Source organism: Lampetra planeri, chromosome 23, assembly GCF_965212315.1.
Source record: "Lampetra planeri chromosome 23, kcLamPlan1.2.h2, whole genome shotgun sequence".
In the NCBI taxonomy this organism is placed as follows: Eukaryota; Metazoa; Chordata; class Hyperoartia; order Petromyzontiformes; family Petromyzontidae; genus Lampetra; species Lampetra planeri.
In genome coordinates, this window is record NC_136129.1 from 7,291,996 (window position 1) to 7,308,293 (window position 16,298).

Consider the following 16,298-nt stretch of genomic DNA (forward strand, 5'->3'; position numbering starts at 1 on the left):
TCACGACGGCGTTCTTCCGGTGGTTCCCGGAAGCTTTCGGCATAACGATTGCGGCTCGGCGTGTTGCGTCACCACACACGCGCCGTGTCGGTCACGAGGCGTGTGACGTCACAGCAGGCGGGACGTCATCGTGCGTCCGATGTTTTGGTTGTCTGTCGCGAGCTTTGTGTGACATCATCGAATGTTACATCATTGAGGTGACATGACGTCACTTGGCATTAGAACGTCACCGACAACAGCAGCCGCCGTTCGCGAACTAAGTTGCGGGGTCGTCACCACGGCGCTTGTGCCAGGCTAGGTGCACGCTAAGTGCCACGCGAAGTGCCGAACGCCCGCCGCTGACAAGGAGGCCACGGGGCAGACCCAGCAGGTGCCATGGGGTCGACGGCTGGCTCGAGATGAGTGGCCGATGCACCACCAGTGCCCCCTACTGTGCCAACTTGCCGTGCTTTAGACACCCGGGGCGCTCCGCTCGTTGTTGTGAGCAGCGTCGCTCCTCCGCCCGTCGCCGCCGTTGTTGTTGTTGTTGCTGGAGGGGTCGGCTGCCTCCAACTGCAACGTCCTTCACAAACTTCTCGACAACCTTCCTCAAATAACACTGCACCCGAGACGTACCCTGGGTGGTGGTGGTGGTGTGGTGGTGGTGGGACACACACACACACGTGTGCCCACACAGATATCTCCCATCGGATTATTATTCGAATCGGCCTCTTTATCTACGAACGACTTCACTGCTGAGCGCGCGGGACGCAACGCGAGTTGAACAATCATCTGGCGCGTGCGGCGTGGAACGCTGAGGAAGTAAGGAGATTGAACGCGGTAAGACGCGGTGGTGGTGCGGTGGTGGGCCGAGAGGACTGGAACGGGGGACGGGGAACCTCTGGCGTCTAGGCCCATGGGTCTGCAACAATAAACAACATTACACAACATTACACAACAATACACAACATTACACAACAATAAATAACAATACACAAGAGGCGCGTTCAGTGCATGTGAGGAACGTCACGAAGCGGTGATTTAAAGAGTCGCAGGTTTGCCGACCACACAGAGTCCCGGGGTCCCTTCCCCTGGGGTCCACTACCACCACCGCACCACGACCACCACCGCACCACCACCGCACCACCACCGCACCACGACCACCACCGCACCACGACCACCGCTCCACCACCACCACCCCGTGTAGCCTCTAGCAGACTGTCTCTGGGGGCAAGTGGTGCTGGCGAGCGGTAGGCCGGACCAGCGCACGAGGTTGTGGGTGGGGTGGGTGGCCACCACCACGCTCAGGGCCACCTTTGTCTCCCTCGTGGCGATCTTTACGCACCGCGCGCCAGGTATTAATGTGAGGCTGAGTCGACCTAGGGGAGGAGGCCCCGTTTCAGATAATCGCCGCTGGTGGTGTTGGTGTTTGTTGGTGGTGGCGGCTGTGACCGGCAATAGAACTCCTTGTGGTCCGCTGTTGTGTCTCAAGATCTTTGTGCTCCACTCTCGTGCCTAAAGATGCTGGTTATTTCTGCGCGTGTAAACAGGACCCTGCGGGGTGGGCTGGTAGGAACGAATAACCAAAGAATATAAACATAATGTATTATTACACTTGTTAAGCCAGGAAAGCCCCACTGAGTCAAAAGGTTTTTGTAGGGTCCTGCCAAGTGTTTGCAGTAGGGGTCGATGTTGATACACGGACGGACGGACGGACGATATAATCTATTGGTGGTCTGGTCCACTTCGTTCCTACCAGTATAACCGTACATACATGCTGGCACCACAGTCCAATTTTGAAAGATTTACCTGCATATCACTGACTTGGAATATTCATAGCAAGCATTGCCCCCGACTGCAAAAACTTGACAGGACCCTTCGGCCTTGAGACTCCGTGAGTGAGGCTATCCAGAGTAAACAAGTGTAAATACAAACTCCGTGTTAGTCCACGTGCCAGGACTAGATATTCCACTTGTGGATTCCAATTTTAAATGTGGTCAACAATAGTGTGTTATGTCATACACATTTCAAATGAGTGGATTGTCAAATAATTAACTTTTATGACCAATATACATGTTTTTGTAGTACTTATGTGGTACCAAATTATGCTCTGACTCAGTGTTCTTCACTAATTTTCAGAGGGGGGGGGGGCACTTTCGCCGAAAAGACATGAGTTTGAGGACCACCACACATATGAAACCATTAGGGGTTTGACCGCATGATGATGGAGTGTTTTCACATTTGTGTAATGTCGGGGGCCGCACTAAAGGCCACCCAGGGCCTGCCAGTGGCCCATGGACCTTGCAACGAAGAACACCGATCTGAGCCGTGGCCTCTGCGTTTCAGTGTTAATTGTGTCTCAAGGGCCTTTCGTTCATGGTGGCTCAGAGCCAGAGCCGGCCCAGCCACTAAGCGACCCTTGCAATTGCAAAGGGCCCCGTGGCCAGCAGAGGGCCCCCTAGAGTCACTGCTAGCTCGTGGGTGAAAAAAATCATACATCAAAGGGGCCTCCAACCAAATTTTGCTTAGGGCCCCCAAAGGTCTAGGGCCGGTTCTGCTCAGAGCCGTGAGGTTGCTCGTTGAGATTTGCTGCGATGAATGCGCAGATGACCCCCCCCCCAACCCCCCCCCCTGCTGATCCTAGGCTGCTGCGAAGAGCTCGTCATGAGCGGGGGTCTGGCTCCCAGCCGGAGCACGGTCTACGTGTCCAACCTGCCCTTCTCCCTCACCAACAGCGACCTGCACAAGGTGCATGGCACCCTGTCACGCACTCTCGCCACCTGCACGTGACGGGTGAACACGAAGTGAACAGGGAGCCGGGGAACACTGAAGCTAGAGTTCGAGGTAGGTAGGGATATTGTTCGGTTGGCTAGTCTGGTTATAATCGAGGATGGGGATCGTGCAAGGGGCTGTTTTCCTTGGTTTAGCTCAAGGTGAGGCTACCGTTCGGTGTGCCAGTGTGGTTAGGAGTAGGGCTTTTGTCCGATTGGCTAGTCTGGTAATAATTAAGGATAGGGATATTACTCCAGGCTGGTTGTCTTGGAATAGGAGTAGAGCTGGTGTTTCGTTGGCTAGTGTGCCATGTACCATTCCACTTTAAACCGACCTCTACATTCGTTTTATACTTCTGATTTTTACAGCGCCTCACTCCATCCGTGTAGTGAAAAACCGGAACCTCGGTCTATTTTCTTCGTCACTTTTGTCTCACTTTTTTCCCGTGGGTTCAGCAGATATTTCGTTTGCCAGAAATTGGCACTGCCTGCCTGTGGCGAAAATGTGGATTTTTTTTTTTTGTAAAGGTCATAACAGTGGAGGTGACAATCCTTGTAACTCCAGGCCATTTTGTTTATTATCCGTATAAATAAAGTCATCTGTGATGTGTTTTTTTGTTTCTTCCGAGAGCGAAACAGCACGGCCGCGAAAACCTGTAAACTAATTGGTACCATAAGGGTGTTGCTCCTCGGGTTGTACCAATTTGTGTACTGCTGCTTGTACGATGTCTTTCCTCCTTCCTATGTGCACTTTCTCTTTGTCAAACAGTGGGGAAGTTTTTGTGGCAGGAGAGCGGGCGACTGTGGTTGGAGACGTTATGATTGAGAAAGTCACATTATAACATGTTATTGGTTTTCTTGGTTCTTTCGGTAAAGTCACGTAGAAGGGAAATAATAAAAGAATAAAAATAAAATATAATAAAATACAATTCTCAGGACGTTTCGGCCACAACGCAAGCAGTCATCCTCAGGTGAAGAACAGGTCTGTCGGAAAGACAGCGTCTGAAATGACGCTGTCTTTCCGACAGACGTCGTGAGAATTGTATTTTATTATGTTTTATTATTATTATTTTATTATTTCCCTTCTACGTGACTTTACCGAAAGAACCAAGAAGTTGAATCCCTGCAGTCACGAAAGCTTTAAATCGAAATATTATGGGTTATTTCGGAAAGTCACGTAGATAGAAAATAAAATAAAAAAAACTGATCAAATAAAAGAAAAAGAAAAATTTTAAATGCAAATAATAAATTTAAAATGATAAAGCAAAAAACCCACGACGTTTCGATCGCAACACAAGCGGTCTTCATCAATATGAATTCCTGCAGTCACCAAAGTTTTATGTCAAAATCACATAACATTTTCAGTTAAACGTTTCAGCAACGCTATTTATTGAAGCTGATCTGGAAATCACATAAATGCCGGTTGACATTGAGATGAAGCCGAGGTATATTTTCATCATAATTGACCAAGTGTTCTAAAGAGCTGTGTTTTATCTTGTGTTTCAGATCATGGAAAAGCATGGTAAGGTTGTTAGGTAAGCAAATTATGCATTCATGAATCTGGCAGACGTAACGTAGTGACTGGGTGGCACAGTGATCAGCACACATACTTATTGTATATATTTTAATCCAACCCGAGCAAATAATAGTTTACTTCTATTGTATTTACATGGTTTCCCCAAATGCTGTATGGGCTTAAACGTGTTTTATCAATGTGTAATACACAAGTTGTCAATGTCATCTATCATTCGCTTAAATAAGTTTGATCAAATTGCACACTGACCGTTCACATTGCTTGCTCACGCCACTGCTGCTGGAAGGGACTACACTCGAGGGAGCTCTAGAGAGACTGGCTGACATTTTCAACACGAGCCCGGTGTCTTGGAAGAAGCCGGAGTGCCCAGACTTTGCCCCACGAAACACGACCTGCCAATCGAATAACCGGTGTGCCCTTTTAGACTCCTGGGTGGACAGAGGCACGGGGGAAATTAGGAAACCGGTATAATTTAGTGTTTTTTGTGCTTTATGTGATTCGTGCATTATACGGGCATCCTTTGTACGTGTAGAACTTCTTTTGCACCGTACGTAGCCAACCGTGCTCATCGGAGGTGCGGAGGAAGGACAAGAAACGATACAAAAAAAGTAGTTCTAAAGAAATTAGTTTTCAATCTAGATTTAAAAGTGCACAACTTCAGTGGCTTCCTAATATCGGAAGGAAAAGTGTTCCACACGGCCACAGCAGCGCATCCGAACGCGCACGATGCAGCGACTGTCTTTGTTCGATAGCCAGCCTAAATTCCCCTGCGCGTCTCCTGCAGGGTGACCGTCGTGCGTGACCGGGAGACGCGCCGCAGCAAGGGCGTGGCCTTCGTGCTCTTCCTGGACCGCGAGTCGGCGCAAAACTGCGTGCGCAAAGTCAACAACAAGGAGGTAAGCGCCACGTTCGCACGTCCACGATACTTGCAAGAGTTTCCCCTGTGTTTGGATTTCCTTGCTCTGAGCCCGAGAATTTGAGACAACGTGTCGATTTCGATTTAAAGGTTTCGTGACTGCAGGGATTCATCTTCTTGGTTCTTCCGGTAAAGTCACGTAGAAGGGAAATAATAAAATGATAAAAATAAAACATAATAAAATACAATTCTCACGACGTTTCGGCCACAACGCAAGCAGCCGTCCTCAGGTGCAGAACAGGTCTGTCGGAAAGACAGCGTCTGAAGGTCTGTCAGAAAGACAGCGTCATTCAGACGTGTCGATGTCGTGCTCGTCATATCACGTCTCGCCAGGCAAAGATGTTTAAAATGTTAAATAGCTTCCAAAATACGAGTGTTTAATGAATGCGCGCCCAACCTCGCCTAGATTTTTCCCCCGTCTCACTGTGGACGTCTCTCTCGGTGTGTGCAGCTGTTCGGTCGGACGCTGAAGGCAAGCATCGCCGTGGACAACGGTCGCGCATCGGAGTTCATCCGCCGCCGCACGTACATGGACAAGTCTCGCTGCTACGAGTGCGGGGCAAGTACTCCTACCCCACGCGCGCGTACAAGGAGCAAACGTGTCTTGCGTTTGTTGATGTATGATGACACTACACGAGTATATGTGTACATCCTTGGAATGATCTGTCTACTGACATTTGGCCTTTCAGCTGTATGATGCACCTTCCGTTCTTTCGCTGTGAGAAAGGGCATCCACCTTTGACAACATTCAAACCAACAATAGCGTAGTCTCTGCTCGTCTGTTGAATGTTGCACACGGACACACGGACAAGTCTCGCTGCTACGAGTGTGGGGCAAGTACTCCTACCCCACGCGCGCGTAAAAGGGGCAAACGTGTCTGTGTTTGTTGATGTATGATGACACTACACGAGTATATGTGTACATCCTTGGAATGATCTGTCTACTGACAATTGGCCTTTCAGCTGTATGATGCACCTTCCGTTCTTTCACTGTGAGAGAGGGCATCCACCTTAGACACCATTCAAACCAACAGTAGCGTCGTCTCTGCTCCTCTGTTGAATGTTGCAAGAGTGAAATTTTATCAACACTTGGAGATGAGATTGGCATCGTTCCATTCTCCTGCTGATGGTTTCGTGTTGGATTCTGTGTGTGTGTGTGCACGTGTGCCCCTTGGCTCTTAGGAGGATGGCCACCTCAGCTACATTTGTCCCAAGAATGTTCTTGGGGAGAGGGATCCACCAAAAAAGAAAGAAAAGAAGAAGAAAAAGAAGCTAGATGCTACACAAGAACAGGAGACGTAATGACCTCTTGCTTGGGCTACGGTTTGGCATAGGGGTCAAGATGGTCAGGGAAATTTAATGAAGTCTACGAGCTTTTATAAATGTCTTTAAAAATGAATTAGATTAACATAGGGCTGGTACTTCGTTAAAGTATTTTTTGTTTTTCTTTGAAATTGTTACTTTTTTTTGTAATAACAAAAAAACAGCTCATGAATTATATATAAAAATTTTCCCCACACCTCAGCCGCGAATTTCATTAAAAGTGACTGTGCCAAAATAATAGCCTTTACCCATCACCGCTAATGCTTGTCCGTGTCTTGCATCGGCGTTCACAAACTGCGCGCTACACTCCCGCACCATCGCCGAGCAGGAATTGTTGATTGATGGCCGCTGTTTGGTGCACGCGTGTTGCCCAGGAACGTGTCTGGGAGTGAAGAAGAAGGGGAGGACCCGGCTCTGGACAGCTTGAGCCAAGCCATCGCTTTCCAGGTGCCTTGAAGCAGCCGAGTCTCGGACTGGTCGACAGTACACCACTAAACGAGTCTGCATATCAATTTAGCTTCGGTTTACACAGACCCCGCCCCATGGTAATTTGTGATGGATATTGTAAAATTACATTTTGAGCATCAGAGGGTAGTGCAGATGCTCACACACACACGGACCAGCAGGGGTGAGGTATGCGTTCAGAGTTTTTGGCTGCTATAAATTTCCACGTGATTAGGCACTTAATTGGGGTTTCATTTGTGGCCAGGTCGCTTCTGAAAACCGGCCATATGGCTCAGCGGGGCCCTACCTAGTAAAATAAAAAAATGTTTAAATATTTTAGTTTTAAACAACCCCCACGACCTGCATGGCATGGGGGGGAGGCCTTCAGCAGTGGACTAATCAAGGGCCGTGCAGGTACATCACTGTGGAGGTAAAAGACCCTTTTGGTATAAACACATTCAACAGTCGGCTAATGAGCCTTAACAGCAAAATACCAACCATGCATATTAAACATGCGCAGTGCATGTATAGCAATGTGTGCGTGTCTTGCTCCTGTTTGTGCTGTATTGTTGTCCGATGGGTTTTCGAGTTGTACCGCGTGTTGGTTGGCGTGTTGTCCGACACGATCTGGGACATCACACCGAACAAGGTGCGGTAAAAAACCGTGTCTATTAATTTATAATGGATGTATTCATCTTCTTGGTTCTTTCGGTAAAGTCACGTAGAATGGAAATAATAAAATAATAAAAATAAAGCATAATAAAATAATTATCACCACGTTTCGGCCACAACGCAAGCAGCCGTCCTCAGGTGAAGAAACGCAAGCAGCCGTCTTCACCTGATGACGGCTGCTTGCGTTGTGGCCGAAACGTCGTGAGAATTGTATTTAATTATGTTTTATTTTTATTATTTGATTACTTCCCTTCTACGTGACTTTACCGAAAGAACCATGAAGATGAATCCCTGCAGTCACGAAAGCTTTAAATCGAAATGGATGTATTGTTTGCTTTGCTCGTTGCGCTTTGTGCTGGGCGACGCGTTGTGTTCCGCAGCACGCGCGTGTGGAGGAGGAACGGCGCCATTTCGGTGGCGGTGGTAACGGTGGGGATGGCCAGCCCGGGACCTCGGACGCCGACGGCACGCGGCACCGCATCAAGCAGAGCCACTACTTCAGCGACGAGGAGGAGCTCAGCGATTGACGCCCGCTGACCTCTCTCACTGGCAGACGACGGGGCCCAGCGTCCCTTGTGCGTCGTTCACCAAGACGGGGCGGTAGTGTAGCCTGGAATGGCGCTGATCTGCAGCGTAGTGCTGGAAAAAATTGAATAGCCCTATCGTTAACCCCAACCCCATTTATCTCGCTTCTCCCATACATAGTTGTGGTGCACCCATAATAAATACACCCATTACTCTTCCCCTTGAGCCCAAAAACAAATTTTTCTTGGAGGTAGCAGTGTTTTGCAGAGCAGCGGTATTTTGAATCACGCCAGAAGTTCCCATATGAACACTGGGTTCCGTATGCAAGCGTTTGCTTTTTGCCACTCGCTGCAAGATTTCACATTTGTTTCAAGTTTATTTTGTTTAAGCAGGGTGAGAACTCGAAGAGACCAAGATAAAGTTTTATTTGCAAGTGACTTGGAACACCAATAGCAGTATCGGACCTCTAGTGGCGAGAGATACAGTAAAACCTTGGATTGCGAGTAACTTGGTCTGCGAGTGTTTTGCAAGACGAGCAAATTTTTTAAATAAATAATAATTTGATAAACGGAGCGAGGTCTTGCAATACGAGTAGTACGTACAGTATACGCTTTGTCTGCCGAGCGTCACGTGATCACAACTGATATACGAGTGCTTTGGATTACAAACACGTTTCCGGAACGAATTATGCTCGCAATCCAAGGTTTTACTGTATTGGACTCTTCTCTGCATGCTTGTGGGTATGAGCATCCAAATGCGACCTTGGTTGTTGGCGAGTGGATTGCCTGAGCTGTGTGCAGCTCACCGGACGCTGTGCGAACACATGCCAGACTCTTTTTTTCCCTGTTCGTGGCACCGTGGCGTATCGCCATTCACGAGATCATTTAAACTTACTTTTTCAGGAACGCAACAATTGTAATAGAAGTTTTGTCATTCAAATGTAACTAAATATTTTGTGAAATTGGCTGAAGAGGCAAACATCTGTAAATAAATGTGTGTGTATATATATTTTTACGAATGTAAAAAAAATGTGGAACAAACATTAGACCGTGAATGTTTTTTTATTCATCTTGCACTGTTTCTCGCAGAGGGCATATTGAATTATGGAGAGTGGAAGTCAAAGGAAAAAAAGAAAGGTCTTGAATAGGTGCAAGGAGTCTCCAGTACAGATTGCTGGTGGCAAGGGAGTTCCAGACTATGGGGACATTAAAAGAAAACGAGCAACCTCCCACTGAGTGAACGTTGACCGGGAAATTCGACCGAATGCGTTTATTACTGAAGCAGCGTGTGCGTTGAGGGGAGTAGAGTGGGATGAGAAGGCAGAGGTAATTAGCTTAAAATAAATGTTCTTTAACCAGGTGGGAACTCGAGAGACAAAGATAGTCTTATTTGCAAGCATGACCTGGTACACCTAAATTATTATTAGGTAACGGATAAATGCATGGGGGATCTTCAAAAATGCAATTCTGAACATGGTTCCAGGATTTGATGGAATGTGAGCGGAGCATGATAGATATGGTCTCGTTCATTGGTGGGGTTAAAACGTTTTGCAGTGGCATTTTAGATACGGAGTTTAGAGAGGAGGGAATTTTGGAGGCTGCAGAGGAAATGCAATCATCGAAGTCGAGATGGGATTAAGGCATCGATGAGTGTCGGCACCAGCTGAGGAAATGGAGGAAAATTGAAATTTTACGATAAAACATGATGTAACTTATTTCATAATAAAAGTGACAAAACGAGCGGTAAAAAAGTTGGATTAATTGCTTAATTTCCATGACGGTATTTACGTTGTTCTCCGTTAAGAAAAAAAAAATATTTGTTTCTGAAGAAACATCAACAATGTTCAATAGAAGGCATTCACTTATATTGAGTAGGCCGGGACAGTGATCTCGCCAGGAACATTTTAATGATCAAAAATGATAAATCCACTGCCAAACAATGGTCCCCTCCTCACACCGTTGCCATCCGCGTAACTTTGCGATTCCACAAGCCATTTGGACATTTGAGCTGATCCCATCACACGCGCCGGGCTGGAAGGGCAGTCAGATGAGGGGCCGTCCATAAATGACGTCACGCATCTAAGGGGGGGGGGTTAGACATTTGTGACGATGTGTGACGAGAGGGGGGGGGGTGAGAAATGTGACGTCACATCAAAATGCGCAACTTTTAATAAATATGGAATTGTTTAAACAACACTAATTGTTATAACAACACTCATACAACATCAGAGTGCAGCGCCACATTAAATACGCACTACAATGACAATAGTTTAAAGCGATTTGAAGCATGTTTTATTTTCAAAATGGAAATATGGTTTTGGGGGGAGGGGGGTGCAGAGCTTTGTGACGTCATATTTGAGGGGGGGGGGTCTGACTTTGTGACGCCGTGTGACGAGGGGGGGGGTGTAAAAATCGTACAAAATCGCGTGACGTCATTTATGAACAAGAAAACATCTTAAAGTGACTATGTGACTAAGTGCAAACAGAAAATCCAAGAAAAGACAGCAAAATATTGCAGAAAAGGCATCGTACACCAACGCTGTGTGCAAAAATGCCAGTAGGATGCAAGTCAAACAACAACAACAACCACAAGACAACTTAGATTAAGGCCATCAGTCTAACTCCGTACTACAACAAACAAACATGGCCAAACCAAAATTTTTTTCGAAATCACCAAAAGAAAGCCACAAATGGCTCTGTATTCGATTAAGGTGTTGGTGTGTGGTGGTTGCTTTGAATGACCCTTCTTTTAACACGGTTGTTAAGCACGGACCCAAAACGTCAAACGACCAGCAACAAACAACACCATCAAGTTTAAACCGAAAACTTTGAACGTGTTTTTTATATTGAGCGAGGATAACACATTCCTGCGGAGGGAGCTGGTAGGAACGTTGGGTTGCTCGGTCAATGGCCAGGGTCAACGGCGGCGTGGTGTATTCTGCAAATATGCCCGACTGTGAGGGCGGGCACAAGCCGGCGTGAGTAGGTTAAACGTTGAGTTTTATAAGGGCACCACGGGGTGACCAGCCCCTCCCCACCCAGCCCCACCCCCCACCCAGCCCCACCCTCCCCACCCAGCCCCACCCTCCCCACCCAGCCCCTCCCCTCCCAGCCCCACCCTCCCCACCCAGCCCCTCCCCACCCTCCCCTCTCCACTCAGCCCCACCCTCCCCACCCAGCCCCTCCCCACCCTCCCCACCCAGCCCCTCCCCACTCCACTCAGCTCTACCCTTCCCATTTTTGGATTCACGACGGACGGACACAATAATCCCCTGTGGGCAGGTGTAACCAGGAGGTTCCTACCAGTATAATAGCTTAAAACTATCTTAAGAGAGACTGCATCGGGTTTCTACTTAGTAGAATGTCGTTATAATATTTTAGAGCAAGGGACAATTCTATTTATTTTCTTATGGGATTTAAAGTTACTTCGATATAGTTGCAAAGGCAGAAAATATTTAGGAGAATCGATCCCTAATAACTTCAGTCAATGAGAATCGATTCATAACAATTCATGCATTTGAATCGATTCCAAAATCAGTTAAATAGTTTAAATCGCCCGAATAGAATTGCTGATGAGACGAATAATGCCGATCATTGTCTATATTATAACCCACTTCGAATGCTGCAATCACGAATCGTTAAATAAACGCTCAAGAAATAACAACAATAGTCGTAAGTTGACAAAAATAAAAATTACATTTATAAAAAATATTCATATAAATTCAGCCAATGGCGACGCGGCTTCTACCGGCCGGGCTCGTATTGTCGCCGCTGATTGGATGAGACATCTGCTTTGAACGCGAGTTCCGGCCGCATTAATTAGCCGAGCTGCTGCTGCTTCGTCTTCATCATCGATAATCATCAATAATCATTAATAATCATCGCCAGCCATGATCTATCCACCGCTGGATGAAGACCTCTCGTCTCTGCGGCGCAACGCACGCGGCTGACCTCCGTGTGATCGCACACAAAACGGTGAAAGCGCAGCACCTGCAATTGCCTCCACTGCAGGACGGTCGCTTGGCCTACTCTTCCACGCCGACCACACGTTTCTTTAAAGGAGGTAGGGTCAGCCACACCGTGACCCCCACACGCCCGCCTGGTTGTGTCCCATTGACGCTGCTGGGTTGGACACAGAGGCGACGGGGAGATCTTTTAATGAGTAATGTTAAAGTATAACTTAATTAAAAACACGCTCTAATGAAGTGTACCGTACTAGTAATGGATAAAACTCCACGACTCCAAGAAGTGGCACGTAACGTAAGGGGGCCGCGGGCAATTACAGCCAACGTGAGTTGAGCGTGGACAATTGGAGCCAAGCCGAAACATAACATCTAAAAAAGAATGCTTAAAAATAAATATGTTGTATTTTTATGAGAGAATATAGTATTGTCATCAGTATGACATAAGTATACAAAGTTTGCAGTCGATGCCACATTGGGAAGTGGGTTAAAATTGAGTTACAAGATTTGAGGATACAACAGACGGTTAAAAAACGTGTAATAATAACAATAACAACAATAAAATAAACTATAGTACTGTATACCCTTTCAACTGGTACAAAAACTGACACCTTTATACAAGGGATCATGTTTGCAATAACCACAACACAAGCAGTCAAAATGCAAAATATAATAATAGGTTTTTACCCTTTCAACTGGTACAAAACTGACACCTTTATACAAGGGATCATATTTGCAATAACCACAACACAAGCAGTCAAAATGCAAAATATAGTAATAGGGTTTTACCCTTTCAACTGGTACAAAAACTGACACCTTTATACAAGGCATCATGTTTGCAATAACCACAACAAAAGCAGTCAAAATGCAAACAAAAAGAAACAACTCTGATGATGATGATGATATGCACTGTCCTTGAAGTTGATTGGTCCACACCCGAGACAGCTTTCCTTAGAGCCTAGTCTCCATTGGTGTTGGACCAGATGACGCCAAAAGGCGTACAACTCAAAAGACAGTGCACTATCAGAGTATTGAGAGCTCGGGGTAAGCATTTACACTATGAGACATCCTTTACCAGTGGCAAAATATAGTAGTAGGTTTTTACCCTTTCAACTGGTACTGTGACCTGTGGATTGTCACCCGACGTCACAGTTTAAGCCTCTTTGCGGAGACTCCACTATTAACAATACTCGGTGTTACATTTATATTTAATTTATATTTAAAGCTTTCGTGACTGCAGGGATTCATATTCTTGGTTCTTTCGGTAAAGTCACGTAGAAGGGAAATAATAAAAATAAAACAATAAAATGATCACGACGTTTCGATTGCAACACAAGCAATCGTCATCAGGTGTGAAAACCAAAGCAAGAACATTTGAAATGGCCATTTGCAGTGACAGACATGGCTGAGGTGTGTGCACGCGCGCATCACTTGGTAGTCGTGGGAATGTAAAGATATTGCTGTACAGTGGATGTAAGCACAGTGAACAGGGGAGATGTGTAATACAGTACATGCACAACTATGGTGGGATTAGCCAATAGGAGCAGCAGAGAAGAAGTTACCACGTTTTTTTAAAATTTCTAAATATCTGCCTATTTTCGTTGTCATTCACCTGCTTCATTGATAAAACTCGTGAGTATACATTTTGATGTCAATTACATTTTGTGTGATGAATAATGATGTTGACCACAAATCCACCAGCTGGGCGCATTTTAGATCAAGGTGGAATGGTGGCGCAGTGCTTAGCACACTGCACTACGAACACGGCAACCTGAGTTAGATTCCTGACCACGGCTAACATCAGTGGTGAATATCTGAACCGTTCCCGGGCTACCCTTTAGTCAACTTGCATCTGCAGTGATGTGTAAACATTGGCGTTGGTCGGAGGAGGGGGGGGGGATAAAAAGCGGCCTAGTGCGGTGCCAGCCACACCACCCTGCTCGTGCGCAATTCTGCCCCGAATCGATGCTCACCAACTGAACTTTCCCCAACAATTTGTACTCTTATACGGGTACATTTTCTTGCCTTTGTTCCAGCTCAGAGCGGGTGCCATGATGACAGATCCCATCACGTTCCCGAGCAGTGAGCCCGGCAGGATGGGACGGAGCAACGGAATGGCGCTCTCCGCGAGCAGCTCGTGCGGGTGGGACTCTGAAGACGACGACTTCGACTCGGCGAGCGCGCGATGCGGTCCTCCTGCGCCCAAGTGCCTGGGGAAGGACCGCAAACTCTCCCGGCGCAACAACACGCGCGGCGCCGCGTTGCCGGCGAGCCACGATGCTGCTGCTGCTGCTGCTTCCAAAACTCCAGCCGCCGGCGCGACAGCGTGGGAGGACGGCTCGTCTTCGAGGGGTGTCGAGGGGCAGCCCGGACCGGACATGGAGTGTGCGCGTGGTCGGAGAGCGGAGGAGCACCGGCAGAAGCCCGAAGACGCGAAGAAGCGGCGAGTGGCGCGAAACCCCGCCGAGGTGTCTGACCTGCCCGGCGGCTCGACCGGCAACGTTGGTGCAGAGCACGTGGCGAGGGTCGCGACAGCTGCGGGTACATCTACAAACGCGCTCGTGTGTGCGCATGGTGCGAGCTGATTGAGCGAGCTCCATGCTTATACTTGTTGTGTCCTCTCGCATTCACACATTCTTAAACTCGAACACAGTAGAAGTTGGATATAAGCACACCCCTTGGGAGCAACACCAGGTGTGCTTCGATTCCAAAGTAGTGTGCTTGTATTAGAAGTTTCCTTCCGCCTTGCCCCTACTAGTGTAATGTTGCTTATATTACAACTGTGTTAATAATATGTGCTTATAACCAGCTTCTATACATAATCTGTAATTGTGTGAGTGCTTTTTTCATTACAGCAGATTAAACGCTGCCACCTTTGAAATGTAAGCACACAGGCAGTCACAATCTCAGTTCTAAAGCGAGATAAACGCCACGTGGGGCCACGTGGCGAATATTCGAGCGAGTGCGTCGCCGTCAAACCCACAGACGGGCACGCGGACGTCGCGCAGGATGACCGGCGTCCGCAACCGGCGGGCGACCACAGCGCTGGCACCGGGAAGGCGACCGCCGAGCGTCTGGTGCAGGCGCCGTCGACCGCGGGCTTGGGAGCCGGCACGGGCGACGAGGCGGCTGCTGCTGCTCGCTCGGGCGAACGCTCGCCCAAACCCGGCGGTGAAAATTTGCGGGCGGCCGAGGCGTCGCGAGCGGACTCTGTCGCAAAGCAGGACGGCATCGTCGCCTCACCGTCGGCGACCGAGGGCGCCCGCGAGGGAGCGATCGGGGAGGCTCGGCTGCCGCTGCCCGCGCCGATTCCGCCTGAGCCGCACGGAGCGGCCGACGATGGCGACAGCGTCGGCGTGATTGTTGTAGCCGAGTGGCCGGCGGGGAAGACGGCTGCCGCCTCGGTCGCTCCGAGTACGAGCGTGGACGTCGCGGATAAGCCGAGGCCTCGCGTCAAGGACCTGGTGTTGGAAAATCTTCAGAAATACAGGTAGAGTGGATGGCTCCCCATGTGTGTGGGTTCATCAAGAGCAGTGCTCCTCCTTAACTGGCCAGTTGCTTGTAGGCTTGTGAGGGCAGCTGGGAGAGCTAGAGGTCAGTGTGCTTGTTGCTACTGATCCACTTGGGCATTGGGTCCCTTTTTGATCTTTTTTGGGACAATTTACAAGCTCTGATCTGTGTTCGATGGTAAATGTTTATAGCCCCTGTGATGTAATTCGCAAGGATTGGGTATTGCTGGTTTCATAGCCTAAATTTAAAATAATTAACACTTATAATGTTCACAATACATGCATCAAAATCATATCTGAATTAATAATCAAATATGTATGATTGATAAAAATGATATCCAAAATATATACGAAGAATATGCCAGTGTGCCTTTTGCGCTAATTCAGCATGTCAATAAGGGTATATCGTCCATTCGCAAAGAATTATCATTGGACAGCCGTTTCAACTGTGGTTGAAATGTTGGCAACATATTTCCATTTGTATATTTTTACCACGAGGTGGCAGATGCGTAACCCAAAACTACACCATTACGAGAAAAAGCAAAATGTATAATGTTTGTACGTGTGATTTTTAAGTGTTATCTGCGTGGAACAAGAATTTGAAAGTTTTGTTTGGGAAAAAAAAATCGCCAGAATCACAGGCCTGGTATCGTATTTTTTTTTTT

General features: G+C 47.6%; 2 protein-coding genes across 7 annotated transcripts in view; both read left to right on the forward strand.

Moving 5' to 3' along the window:
- Positions 1-25: 25 nt before the first annotated feature.
- On the forward strand, positions 26-9,913 carry ZCRB1 (zinc finger CCHC-type and RNA binding motif containing 1). Of its 5 annotated transcripts, none has more exons than XM_078605033.1 (8): positions 26-819; positions 2,624-2,727; positions 4,257-4,285; positions 5,069-5,180; positions 5,652-5,759; positions 6,382-6,497; positions 6,897-6,969; positions 8,019-9,913. In XM_078605033.1, exons 2-8 carry the CDS (start codon positions 2,644-2,646, stop codon positions 8,163-8,165), a joined length of 669 nt encoding a protein of 222 aa, XP_078461159.1. In that variant the 5' UTR covers positions 26-819; positions 2,624-2,643; the 3' UTR covers positions 8,166-9,913. The 5 variants fall into 5 exon arrangements, with proteins under 5 accessions (XP_078461159.1, XP_078461161.1, XP_078461163.1 ...); XM_078605035.1 differs by having other exon boundaries at positions 116-801; XM_078605037.1 differs by having other exon boundaries at positions 117-819; positions 2,624-2,823.
- A 2,019-nt stretch (positions 9,914-11,932) lies between these two features.
- SLX4 (SLX4 structure-specific endonuclease subunit) overlaps positions 11,933-16,298 on the forward strand; it is a 32,867-nt gene continuing 28,501 nt past the window's right edge. Inside the window, exons 1-3 of one of the 2 annotated variants that reach the window (XM_078605041.1) lie at positions 11,933-12,225; positions 14,161-14,665; positions 15,110-15,614. In XM_078605041.1, coding sequence (XP_078461167.1) covers positions 14,176-14,665; positions 15,110-15,614 — 995 coding nt within the window. In that variant the 5' untranslated portion in view covers positions 11,933-12,225; positions 14,161-14,175. The remainder of the gene's footprint in view (positions 12,226-14,160; positions 14,666-15,109; positions 15,615-16,298) is intronic. The other variant, XM_078605040.1, reaches the window with a different exon arrangement.